The 12,549-nt window shown below is 42.6% G+C and overlaps 1 protein-coding gene across 1 annotated transcript; it reads left to right on the top strand.

Annotated features, from left to right (window-relative positions):
* The first annotated feature begins 8,376 nt into the window (after positions 1-8,376).
* LOC4335227 (sedoheptulose-1,7-bisphosphatase, chloroplastic) lies at positions 8,377-11,054 on the top strand. Its single transcript, XM_015777973.2, has 8 exons — positions 8,377-8,697; positions 8,795-8,929; positions 9,026-9,211; positions 9,327-9,408; positions 9,710-9,931; positions 10,018-10,118; positions 10,208-10,279; positions 10,548-11,054. Exons 1-8 carry the CDS (start codon positions 8,599-8,601, stop codon positions 10,827-10,829), a joined length of 1,179 nt encoding a protein of 392 aa, XP_015633459.1. The 5' UTR covers positions 8,377-8,598; the 3' UTR covers positions 10,830-11,054.
* The last annotated feature ends 1,495 nt before the right edge of the window (positions 11,055-12,549 follow it).

Below are 12,549 nucleotides of genomic sequence, written 5' to 3'. Positions count from 1 at the left end.
AACGTTTGCTAAATGCTGCTTTTGCAAATGCAACCCTATTATGCCATCCTTTGTTATCCTGTGCACTTGCATATTTGCTGTGTGGCTTGCTGAGTATGTCATATACTCACCTTGCAATCATTCATCAGAGAAAGAGTTCTACAATGAGGCTGATGGTGTGGAGAATTAGGTGTAGCCTTGGTCAAGATGCCTGTGGAGTGGAGCCGTCTGCGCCGTTTATTTATTTTCCGCTGCTTAGATCTTTATTGATTGAGAGGAACTATCTACCTCTGTAATGACATTTTATTCGCTTATTAATTAGAGTAATATTTGTACTCTATTATCAATTTGTTATTGTGTGCCTCGGCTGATTCCTGGACGAGGGTTCACACACATGTAAGCGTTTGGAATTTTGGATAGAAATTCCGGGCATGACAAGTTGGTATCAGAGCCTCTTTGACCCTAGGTTATGCCAAATGGTTATCCATAGAAGCCCTCTAAAAATATTGGAAAAGTAGAACTGTTCTCCTCCCTTTCTCTTTTAATTAAACCAAACTAATGGCACATGCACTTCATAATCTCTTTTAATGGTTCTCATTAAAAATTTATTCCAGTGTTATTAGTACTGTACATCTATTACTGTACTAATGGCTCATTTACCAGCAAAAGTTTTACAATACTATTTTATTTAATCTTGCTGCAATAAAATAAATTTAGCATGTTGATTTTATAATTTTCTTTCATTTCTTTTGAAACCAGTTATTCAAAATTACAAAATTTGTGACCTCGTTTCCAACTGTTTTAACTTATCTCGCAAAGCTTGGTTTACTTTATTTACTTACCTTTTTACTCTGATTTTCTAACTTTATTCAAATTAATCCAAAAACTTGTGCTATTAATTGGATAAAGGTCTTAACTCCCTCCTTTCACTTGTCTTTAGATGCCGCGTTACAAGCCTGAGTACCTGTTTGGTGTTGAGGGTTTTGTCCAGGAGTTGCGTACGATGTCCTTTGTCATTGGATTTGGGACTGCCCCTTTTTATGCCCAGATTCCTCATGATCGTCATGAAGAGAAGTGCCGAGTCAAAGTCACCTTGAACAGTAATAGTGAAGATATCCCCTCAGTGATGTTTGAAGCTGGAGGAAGAAACTACATCCATGCATGTCAGGAGGTGGCAAGGATCGCCATAGGAGAGCTCCGTGATCGGCTATGCTATGAACGTATATAGTCTAATTATTAATATATATTTCGATCTAAGTGATTTATACTGTCTCGGCATGGCGACCGATCTATCCCAATCACTTGATTTAAGTATATATCGATATAAGGATTATATATTGTTAATATCTACAGCCGATCGAGTAGATTTAGTTCTTCTTTACCGATTCATGACTGCCGATCGATACATGGATGACATCGGCCCAAAGATAAATGATATGTCATCGGCATCTAGCCGATCGGCTATCATTTATAGATTTAACTACGGTTTCTTTGCTTCTATTTCTTGTTGATTACAGGATCGAATCAATTGGCACGCTAATACATCCGAAGGCGAGCTTTGGACCTGCACTGGAGTTAAGCAGATCTCCCAGGCCACGTGTTTTCTATCAACAGCACCAGAGTGGTTCGGCCTAACCAGTGTTGGCCCCAATCCCTCTCAATTTTTATAGTTGAGCAGGTGAGCATGTTTATTATCTGTATATCTCAACCATGGTATAGTACTAGAGCTGAAAATTCTGGAAACACTGGTTCAAGCATAATTGAAAAGAAAATTTCCAACTAATGAAATCTTCCTATGATTAATCTTGTATATTCATTATTCTCAACTGAACTTGTACTTGTGAACAACCATCCATGTTTAGGGAACCTTATACATCTAAGTGATTGCTATATGTGAGATGATTAAAGATGAAAGAAATTCTTGCACCTGTTGTCATGATTTATGGGAATTTGTTTGTCAAAATAAAAAATGTTTTAAAGGCTCATTCCTCCAATTGACTTCATTTTATACCTACCAAGGCCATATGTAAGTATATCATTGATGAACCTTATCATGCATATGACTACTTGATAATATATTGAGCTTTGTCAAATCTATGTGACTCGTGTTAGATATCTTTCATACTCTCATGATCAAGGGATCATTTCCACTTTCATTTCCACATATTTAATCAAGGTAAGCTTCTACACCGGAAGTTGGCTTCCCACAAAAAATCCATTCAAATAAATTCCTACTTTAGACTATGCTTTCTTCTCCTAGAAAATCCCTTGGCATAAAGAAAATGAGAAAAGAAGGAAAAGGCATGGCTATTGAAGAAAGAAAAAAAAGAAATAAAGCTTCCATATTTATGCAAAGAAAAAAAATGGAGAAAGTATACGAAAAAGGGAGAGCCATTTCTTTATTCATCATTCCACAAAATATTTTACTTTTCCATTTTCCACCACAAATAAACACCCTTGATCTAGGAGTATGACTGATGATCTTCTTGAGTCCATATTTTTGGCTTTGCAATAAATATGATGTAGGTATATCACTATTTATCCCTACCGAGCTCCATATATCAGCCTTAGAATAGGGATTAGCTCTGGCACACTTCGCCTTGGTGAGCATCCACAAGAAAATATATATCTTTGAGAGATAAGAGAGAAAGTCAATATGAGTAAAAGAGTTGGTCTGCGAAAATTCATAAAATCCCATGAGTCTGACAGGAGAAGCAAGAAGGACTGGAATCAAGATCGTTCCATTTATCAATTACTCAAGATGGTAAGTAGCTACTAATAAAGTTCACAGGTGCAGGTATGGTTGTGAATGATTTATATGCCTGAATTATATCTTGGAGAAATTCATTCTACACTAACCTTTACTCAGGGACGAGTAAAGAGCTAAGTGTGGGGGGTTTTGTTGGCGGCTGCTAAATGCCGATTCTATACCGCCAACATTTGCATAAAGTCCAGATAATAAAACATCCAACATAGTGATAGGTGTTAAATCTCACATATTCCACAAGTGTTGGTGTACATTTGTATGCAAGTGATGACCCCCAAAGTTGGGAGGAAATCTAGACTAAAGTGAGAAGAAACATGTATCCATACAAGGATGGGTTGTGAACGTCATCAAAATATCAAAGACTCAGCCCAAAATTCCGAGAAATGGACAGAGGAGAGTTAGGGGAGTCCACAGGCCGAAGGCCAGGTCGGGAGGGCCCAGCCCAGGTTCGGCCAAACCCCTCCAATCACCGTTGATCCTAGGGTTTGGCGTGGATGCTCCAGATGCTCTCCTCATGACGGTTGTGGAGCAGTTCGGACAGTTCCCCTTCTCGCAACCGTCATAACTGCCCTATAAATAGACTTCACTCCCTCACTTCACACACACACTTCCAAGCTTGAGCTGAATTATAAGAGGCTCTATTGTACTATATTGAATACTAGAATAGGAAGAGAGTAGAGTAGAAGATGTCGGATGAATTCCAGAGTTGTCAGTAATCTTCTATCATTTTTTTATTCTGTTTATTACTCTGATTTCAATATAATATTCTTCCCGAGTAATTTAGATTTATCTTGTGAGAATTATCTCTTTGTTAGTTCCTAAATAGCTTACGGGATTATTGTTCACTATAATCAACTAAAATATAGTGATTGATTTGGTGAGTTATAAACACTAAAGTAGATATTAATTGCTTAGACATGGTGTTTAGGTAATTGTTATCAAATAATTGTTGCGTATCCCATAGTACGTTTGAGGTAGATGTAGAGGTGATGATAGCCCTCGAGATCACTTAAGTCCTCCTTGTCCGGGTATGCAGTAGAGCGACATTTGGGAACAGCAGGTTGCCAGTGCCTGAAGTATTGTGTTAGGATTAAACTTAAGCTTTCCCTAGACACTGTTTCTCACCTGTAAATCTTCTCTATCCTGGCTTATCCTTTGCTTGGTGTCCTTGGATGAACCAGAGGAAGATCTGACCACACACGTTCCCTTGGATTCGATACCCTTTGGAATACTCCGTAAGGGAAGTGCTACATCGATATATCCGTGCGCTTGCGGATTTTCTCTATGATCATAAGAATTACCATCACCTACCGGACATCACTCTTTTCAGGTTGCCTCCACCTTGGAGCACTTTGCTCTTTGTATTCCTCTCCACATTATGTCTTCCTCTCCATCATCCTTTTTATCATCCATGTCATCGCCATCAACAGGTTGGTTTTGTCTATTCTCATATGTAGGGTAGCTCTTTCTACAATCTAATCAAGTAACCAACCCAGTTGATATACAACATAGTTTGAGAAGTGCAGCTCCCTGGGATGTTTACAAGCAACCCTCACGCTTACTGGACCATTACATCGCAAGCTGGCCCAGTATAAATCCTCAAATTCTCCCACTAATTCAACAGTTGATTTGACTGCATCTTCAGTTCTAGCCAATTTCGGGATGCCATATATCTTCACCTAAATAGCCGCAAGTTCATCTACAGCTTCTTCAACCATCCCAGTTTTCAATACACTGGCCTTTGTTTTACCTTAAAAAAAGTATGGGAAGCCCCTCTGGTATGTGAATCTTAGGGCACCTACAATTAATGTAGTCGCAGGGGAGGATCTTAGACCTCTAAAGTGGGCATTATATACTATGGGAGTAGTCCTAATAGATGTTCTTAGGATGAGTTATCCTTATGCATAAGAACCATCCATAAGAAATAAAAAAATAATCACAATTCCCTCTCATGCTATCTCTCGAAGAAGATAAGACCCTTGTGATGATGCCCACCAGATCTGTCGGTGAGTGCTGTCGCAGCCGCTGTTGCAGATCCGTCACCATTGTTGGATGTGCCCGCGAGTGCTGCTGTCACCCCCAATGCGTCCGCGAGCGTCGCCGCAGCCACCCTCGTCGAATCCACGCGTGCTCGCGAGCACTGCCGTCGTTGCCAGAAGATCTCCCCACCAGCACCACGGAGCGTTGCTGCCATCTCCTGCTCCTCCCACGATGGTCACCGCCATCACCTGCTCCTCTCACAAGCATCGTTGCAGTGATTGGATTCGCTCACACGGAAGGGGATCAGAGGGGATTTGAGGCAAAATAAAAAAGCACCATAAGGGGATTGAAGGGATGTGGTAGTTGAGTAGTGGAACGAATTTTTTATTTAGGTGCAATATCACCTTTGTCACACATACACTACAACAAGTGCTATTATATAAAGAATGGGCCCACTTGGTTCCACCTTGTGATACAAGAGGGTCTTAAAAATTGCTGATGCCCTAAAGTTCTCAATCCATGATTGAATAAAAGATCTATCAACTACTCTAAGCATAATTAAATATAGACTTAGGTCATCCTTTAGTGCACGCTTCTACAACTTTATAGAGTGTTGGACATTATTGAAAATATACTTATTGTGTTGCTTCCAAATATTCCATGCAGCAAGCCGAAAAACATCCATAAAATATGAACCTCCAAAAGAGATTTTTTTTTCGCTGTTGAACCATCCCATGGATCTCCTGGTTTAGGTTCCAATGAAAACTAATCTTTGTCCAACAGTTCTGACTGAACTCACTAAAAAAAAAAGAGGTGTTATCCGGTCTATCTAGTATCAGGCTGGCACAAAAGGAGCAATTAATAGTTACATTTGGAGGCTTACATTTCTTCTTATCAGGTAGTAGGTCCCTACTCCCTAGTATTAATTGATTATGTCCATCAACAATAACCATATATGTGAAAACCTTTATTTTCATAATTACTGAGTTTGTAGAACTCACTTTAGAGCTTGTAGAACTCACACTTTAGAGCTTATATAAGTCCATATAGCATCTTTGCTGGACAAAGTGAATGGTACCAATTCCCAATTCATGTTATTGTATTCATCATGAGCCTGCACAGATAGAGGAATTGGTCTTGAACCTGTCTTGTCATGAACTGCTGGATAGAATCATCTTTATGTCTCACAAAGGAAAACATTTTTGGATATGCTTGTGCCCTAACTTGGCCTTCCCACAAGTCCACCCAGAACAAAACAGAACTTATGCTGCGTTTGGAGATCTGGAGGGGAACTCTTCCCCTCCGCACGAAAAACGGAGTGGTCCATTAACGCGTGATAAATTAAGTATTAGTTATTTTTTAAAAAAAATGAATTAATTTGATTTTTTAGCAACTTTCGTATAGGAACTTTTTGCAAATAACACACCGTTTAGCAGTTTGAAAAGCGTGCGCACGGAAAACGAGGGAGAAGGGTTGGGAACCCTGAGTAGCAAACATACCCTTACTGTGTCCACAATAGGTTTAGTCATGCCTTTGAAAATGATATCAAATTGCGTTATATCTTTCCACCAAATTCGACCACATAATCTGGCAGCATGTGGAACTGAAGAGGAGTAATATGTAGTCCAAATCAAATTCACCGAAGGATAAGGGCATTTGTAATTGAACTTGTACAAATGTTTGGGTAATAAAGCTTTGTTCTGTACCCTGAGATCAATGATTCCCATTGTAACTTTTTTCATAGGCTTACAAACCTTTTCCCAAGCTACAAGTGATCCACTACATTGACCTTGATTGAAAAACTCTCCAAATGAAAGCTCATACATGCTGAAATCTTACTCCTCACCTCATCAGAAGGGAAATTAATGAGACCAATTCCAATAAGGATACTGGTTCACCTTCACCTTGCATATCCCAATTCAAACCAACAAATAAGTGTCTCAGATATGTAACCACCTTCTGGATAGAAGCCTCACCATGATTCACTATTAGGATCCCCCTCACTCAAGTTCTAGCTAACTCAACCTCTAAAATATCAATGTGCAAACTATAGAAACCTTGACGAGGAATCCCAAATCCACACTGTTTAACATCTCTTTTCATCATATTTTCATCAGACAGTGTAATGAGATGCCCAGTATTGTGACATGTATAGCAAAGGGGTGGGCTAGGGCATGTTGAGTGGTGGTGGCCATCACGGCTACATTTGAAGCAATTGATCGCCGATTTCGTCGCACCCATGCCTGGCTCCATCTCTTACTAATCCCGTTTGTTCGATCCAGTGCTGGACACTCCTAGTTGGGACACCATTCATCGCACGCACCTAGGTTTGCCCTGGATTTTGAGCCAACAGTTGCTGATGCAGCTCCTCCTCCTCCCACATTTGGAGATTCCGCCCATTGCAGCTGCCTTGCTCCACAACCCCTGTCTTATTCGCTTGCCAAGGTTTCTTTAGTTTGTTATGAATGTCCGGTCCCCAGCATCTCATCCTCATGAACGTCCCTTGAAACTATAATGCCATCTGGCATGTGAAACTTTCCATGCCTTCCAAGTAAGAGGAAGTTAGGTGGTAAAAATAAATGAGTGGTTAGTTTGTGTCATAGTGTGTCTTATACTCATTCAGGCTGCTATGTTCAACTCATTCTGTATGGTTTATGAAAAATCCAACTCATAGTACATCCTAATGATATATGTTCATAAAAAAAATAATCTCTACCCCTATACAGTTCAATCTCCAAAATTGTGAATGCTGTCTGTTCAACGAAACAGCAGATCTCTGATTGTTCAATGAAAAAGCAGCAACGGCGATGAGGTATCCACCACTCCACCAGACACAGAAGCTCGACGGCAGTAGAGTGCTCTGAATCGAGGACGCCGGTTCCACTTCCAGGTCGGCAACGACACAGCGGAACTGATCCCTCTCTTTCCATCTCCCTCACAGCGGACCTGCTTCTTCGATTTGCTCATGGAGAATGTCGACGGCGTGCTCTTGGTCTGTCTGTGGCAACAAGCTCCGAATCGGGGTCTACAGCTGGCATGGTACGGATCGAACTCGTCAGCGATGGTCTGCTCCTGGCCGAGCTCGCTGACGGCTGCGTTGGCGGTTGTGTGCGATGCTCTGCTCTCCAGTCCAAGTGCGGATCTAACATGCGGGCCCGACTGTCTGCTGCTTCACATGTGGTTGTGTTTGCAACCCCATGTTCCCAACCCCTCTCCCTCATTTTCCACGCGTATGCTTTTCAAACTATTAAACGGCGTGGTTTTTGCAAAAAAAAATTTATACGAAAGTTGCTTAAAAAATCAAATTAATCTATTCTTGAAAAATAAATAGCTAATACTTAATTAATCATGTGTTAAAAGGCTGCTCCGTTTTGCGTGCAGGAGGATGGGTTCAAATCCTGCACTTGCGAATTAACACACCCCTACACAGCACAGTGTGTGAAGTGTACCCATCCCCCGACCTAAACTGCAAATGGCACTGTGTTGCTGATGCTACGGACGAACCCAATAGATAGTAGTCCAGTTTACAGTTGCTGAACTTGTGATCAGACCTGAGCGGTTGAGCGATCCTCCCCGCAGGGCCACACAAACCACGGATGGTCGTGGTGCATCCATGACGCTCTATCTTCTCCAGCGCCACATGGCTTCACCCCGTCGCACGACTTATCTGGTCCAGTCCCAGTGTCCTCCCAAATCCGCGAGCCCGGGCTTGGTGCACCCCGCAGCAGCTTTGCCTGGCAACGTAAAAACGTACTACGGAAACTTGTACACTATCAAGCTCAGCAACTGCCTGCCCCTCTCTTTCCCTCGCCATTAAGTTTTCTCGTCCGGCGGCGTCACCCCTGCGAATTAACTAACTAGCTAGGCCGGCCATGGAGACGGTGGCCGCGGCCAGCTACACCCGCGGGGCGGCGACGCGCTCGCCAGCGTGCTGCGCCGCCATGTCCTTCTCGCAGTCCTACAGGCCCAAGGTATGGAAACACGGCCGGCCACTTGCCATAGCCTGCACTTTGCATGTAGCAACGCGGTGACATAAATTAATCGTATGTGTTTGCAATGCCATGGAAGGCCGCTAGACCGCCGAGCACGTTCTACGGCGAGTCGCTGCGGGTTAACACGGCGAGGTCGCTGCCGTCTGGGAGGCAGTCCAAGGCGGCGAGCCGGGCGGCGCTCAGCACCCGGTGCGAGATCGGGGACAGCCTGGTGCGTGCACGCGTATACAAGTTGTGCAACTGTGTGTGTCACATGCCATGTGAAGATTACGCTGATGTGTGTGTGACTAACTGACTATGGTGCTAGGAGGAGTTCCTGACCAAGGCGACGCCGGATAAGAACCTCATCAGGCTGCTCATCTGCATGGGGGAGGCGATGAGGACGATCTCGTTCAAGGTCAGGACGGCGTCGTGCGGCGGCACCGCCTGCGTCAACTCCTTCGGTGACGAGCAGCTCGCCGTCGATATGCTCGCCGACAAGCTCCTCTTCGAGGTGCTTAGAAGTTTGCAATGGTTATTCATTCATTCATCCGGGTATGCTATATGACGCATATATCGCATCATGCTTTTGCACTTGACTTATTTGTACAACGTACCACTCCATGTAGGCTCTGGAATACTCTCATGTCTGCAAGTATGCGTGCTCCGAGGAAGTCCCGGAGCTGCAAGACATGGGTGGACCAGTCGATGGTAATCCATCCTCCCCCACAAACCGAAAACAATGTTGGATATATATGAACGATTATTTATCTGTGCAAATAATATAATATTTCAATGAAGCACAATTCTATTAGAGATTATATACTTAATGCAGAGCAAGGGGAAAACTCACCACATCACCACCTTCCCCAAGTTTTAAGCACTTTATCTTGCAATTCAATTTTGCTAAAATGTGTTTAAACTGGTGTTACAAAACATTTAAAGGATACCAAAAATTTGCCTTCTGCAGATTCGTGTCCTCTGAATTTTCTGTCTTGCTGTCATCTTGCAGGTGGTTTCAGTGTAGCATTCGACCCTCTTGATGGGTCCAGCATTGTCGACACGAACTTCACAGTTGGAACCATATTTGGTGTCTGGCCTGGTGACAAGCTGACAGGCGTCACCGGTGGAGACCAAGTTGCTGCTGCCATGGGCATCTATGGCCCTCGCACTACTTACATTATCGCTCTCAAAGATTGTCCTGGAACTCATGAATTCCTTCTTCTTGATGAAGGTTGCTCCGCGTTCCAACAATTGGAACTACCAATTAAGTTATTCTAAGTATACAACCTGTATTCAGACTTCCAACCAATATTGCAGGAAAATGGCAGCATGTCAAGGACACCACAACCATTGGAGAGGGGAAAATGTTCTCTCCTGGTAACCTGAGGGCTACATTTGATAATCCTGAATATGACAAGGTACAACTCTTTTGGTACTGGTCTCATCATATTTGTCAAGAAGTTTTTGCTTTTCATGGGTCTAATGACTGCAAAATGTACCTTCTCAGCTCATCAACTACTATGTCAAGGAGAAGTACACATTGCGTTACACTGGAGGAATGGTTCCTGATGTCAACCAGGTACTTACCACAAAATCTGCAACTGTCAGAACCATGTGTTAAACCAAAAATGTGCCTAATTACTATATTAAATCTCTGCCAAAAAAAATAAAATAAACGTTTACGTCATCCTGGCTTTAAGACATCAGCATACAAAACCCACTAATATGGAACTCCTAAAGCCATGTCATTAATTAGTTCAGAACTGTCACAAAATCCGGTAAATTGAATGCAGAATTGCTACGAGAAATATGAGATGCCTACCTTGATGGGATCTTTTATGATGCAGATCATAGTTAAGGAGAAGGGCATCTTCACCAACGTGACGTCTCCGACAGCCAAGGCCAAGCTGAGGCTCCTGTTCGAGGTGGCGCCGTTGGGTTTCTTGATAGAGAAAGCCGGCGGGTACAGCAGCGACGGCAAACAGTCGGTGCTGGACAAGGTGATCAACAACCTCGACGAGCGGACTCAAGTGGCCTACGGTTCCAAGAACGAGATCATCCGGTTCGAGGAGACTCTCTACGGCTCGTCGAGGCTCACCGCCGGCGCCACCGTGGGCGCCGCCGCCTAATCTTTTGCTGCAACGCGAGCCCAGTGTCTCTGCAGGCCTCAAAAACGCTGAAACTGCAGTCGTTTTAGACTCCCATCCTGTAATGCAGATTGGGTTGTAGTTGAAGTGGGACTTGAAACTGCAAAGTTATACTCCTTTTTGCAAGGTACCCGTTTTTTTCCCCTTTTGGTGTAAACAGTTGCATATAAAGGTAAATTCGCATTTCTGTTTTGCCACTAAGCAACACATCAACGAGAGCAGCAACAGCGAGCAACAGAATGTGCGAACTATATCATAATCGAGATGGACATGTTGTGCTTCCAAAATTTATTGAGATTTGAATAGAAGTAGAGAAAAATAACACGAACATGGCTAATGCAACATCGAGCAGTGGACAGTGGTTAGATGAGTTTAAATCACCTTACCGTAGGACAATTTATATGGCCTGCCTTATGGTAGGGCGATTTATTACCCGTAGCTGCGTGAGTTTTGTTTATTAAAAAGTTTGAAAAATGGGGGTAAGAATTGAATACTTTTGATGGAAGATCGATATTGTTAGGAATATTTTTTCATTATTTTCATTGCCCTTGTTGGTTTTGTGTCTTTCCTACAATTTTGCCTCATAATGCACCATCGGTTGACGTCGTACTGAGAGCAATTTGAACGTCGCTACAAACCTGAATGCTAGTTGGAGGGAAAACGTAGGAAGATGGAGTAGAAAGAATGCAAGGAGAAGGAAGACATTGCAGCGGGAGGAGAAAGCAACTTTATTAATGGAAAAGGAACTGAACCATCGGTTTTTGATTCGTGAGACACATACCAACACAAACCATTCGTGACGCATATACCCAACATAAGAGAGTTAAGAAGTCGCATAGATAAACTATATGAAATTATATGTCCCAAACAATCGAGTTTTAGCTTGTCTACCAACCCCTTCTAAGTCGTTCAGCGTGTATTGCAATTTTGTGGGCCCTCGGTTTTATACATCAGAATCCCCATGTGTTTACAATACCATTCTCTTGATCAATAGATGATACACACATGACAAAGTTACATGTCACATAGCTGACATCGTTATAAAAGTTTTACAATACATTAATAATACAAGGGTAGCCAGAGTGGGACCTAAATAGACCAAGCATGGTCAATTACAATACCAAATATCAAAAGAGGTAGATAAGGTAGCGGAAACGAAACAGCGACGGCCCATCTTATTCCACAGGCAGCGACTGGTGAACCTAGGTCCCTACTTCACCGTCTTCGGCACCTGCTCGTTAGCATGGCACAGGTATGGGTCGACTCCAACACCTTCTTCTAAAGGAATTAATTAAGCAAAAGTGAGTACCAACGTACTCAGCAAGCCACTACTACATAATGCATTAGTGTACACAGGGTTTCAAGGATGGCTTGGTTTATTTTCATAAAGCGACACTTCACAATTCATTTCACAAACTTGTGGCTTAGCAGTTTTAATTGAAAACAACTTTAAGTTGAGGTTGTCGTTTGGTCCGGTTTACCCTCGCATCCAGTTTTCCACATTCTTGATCAATCCGACCTTCCCGCACATCGAGCAAGGTCACACATTCCCTCTCAATCCTATTCTAAGCAAGATTAAAACATATGAGGCTAGTCAAGAGTAGTACAAGACCCAACGCTCAATTAACCACGAGCATGGCGATTCGGATATATTTGTTTACTCACACTGTAGTGGATGTATGCTTTTAATCCCTTCGTGACG

This window comes from Oryza sativa, chromosome 4 (assembly GCF_034140825.1).
Source record: "Oryza sativa Japonica Group chromosome 4, ASM3414082v1".
Taxonomy (NCBI): Eukaryota; Viridiplantae; Streptophyta; class Magnoliopsida; order Poales; family Poaceae; genus Oryza; species Oryza sativa.
This window is presented reverse-complemented; position numbering and strand designations above follow the sequence as displayed.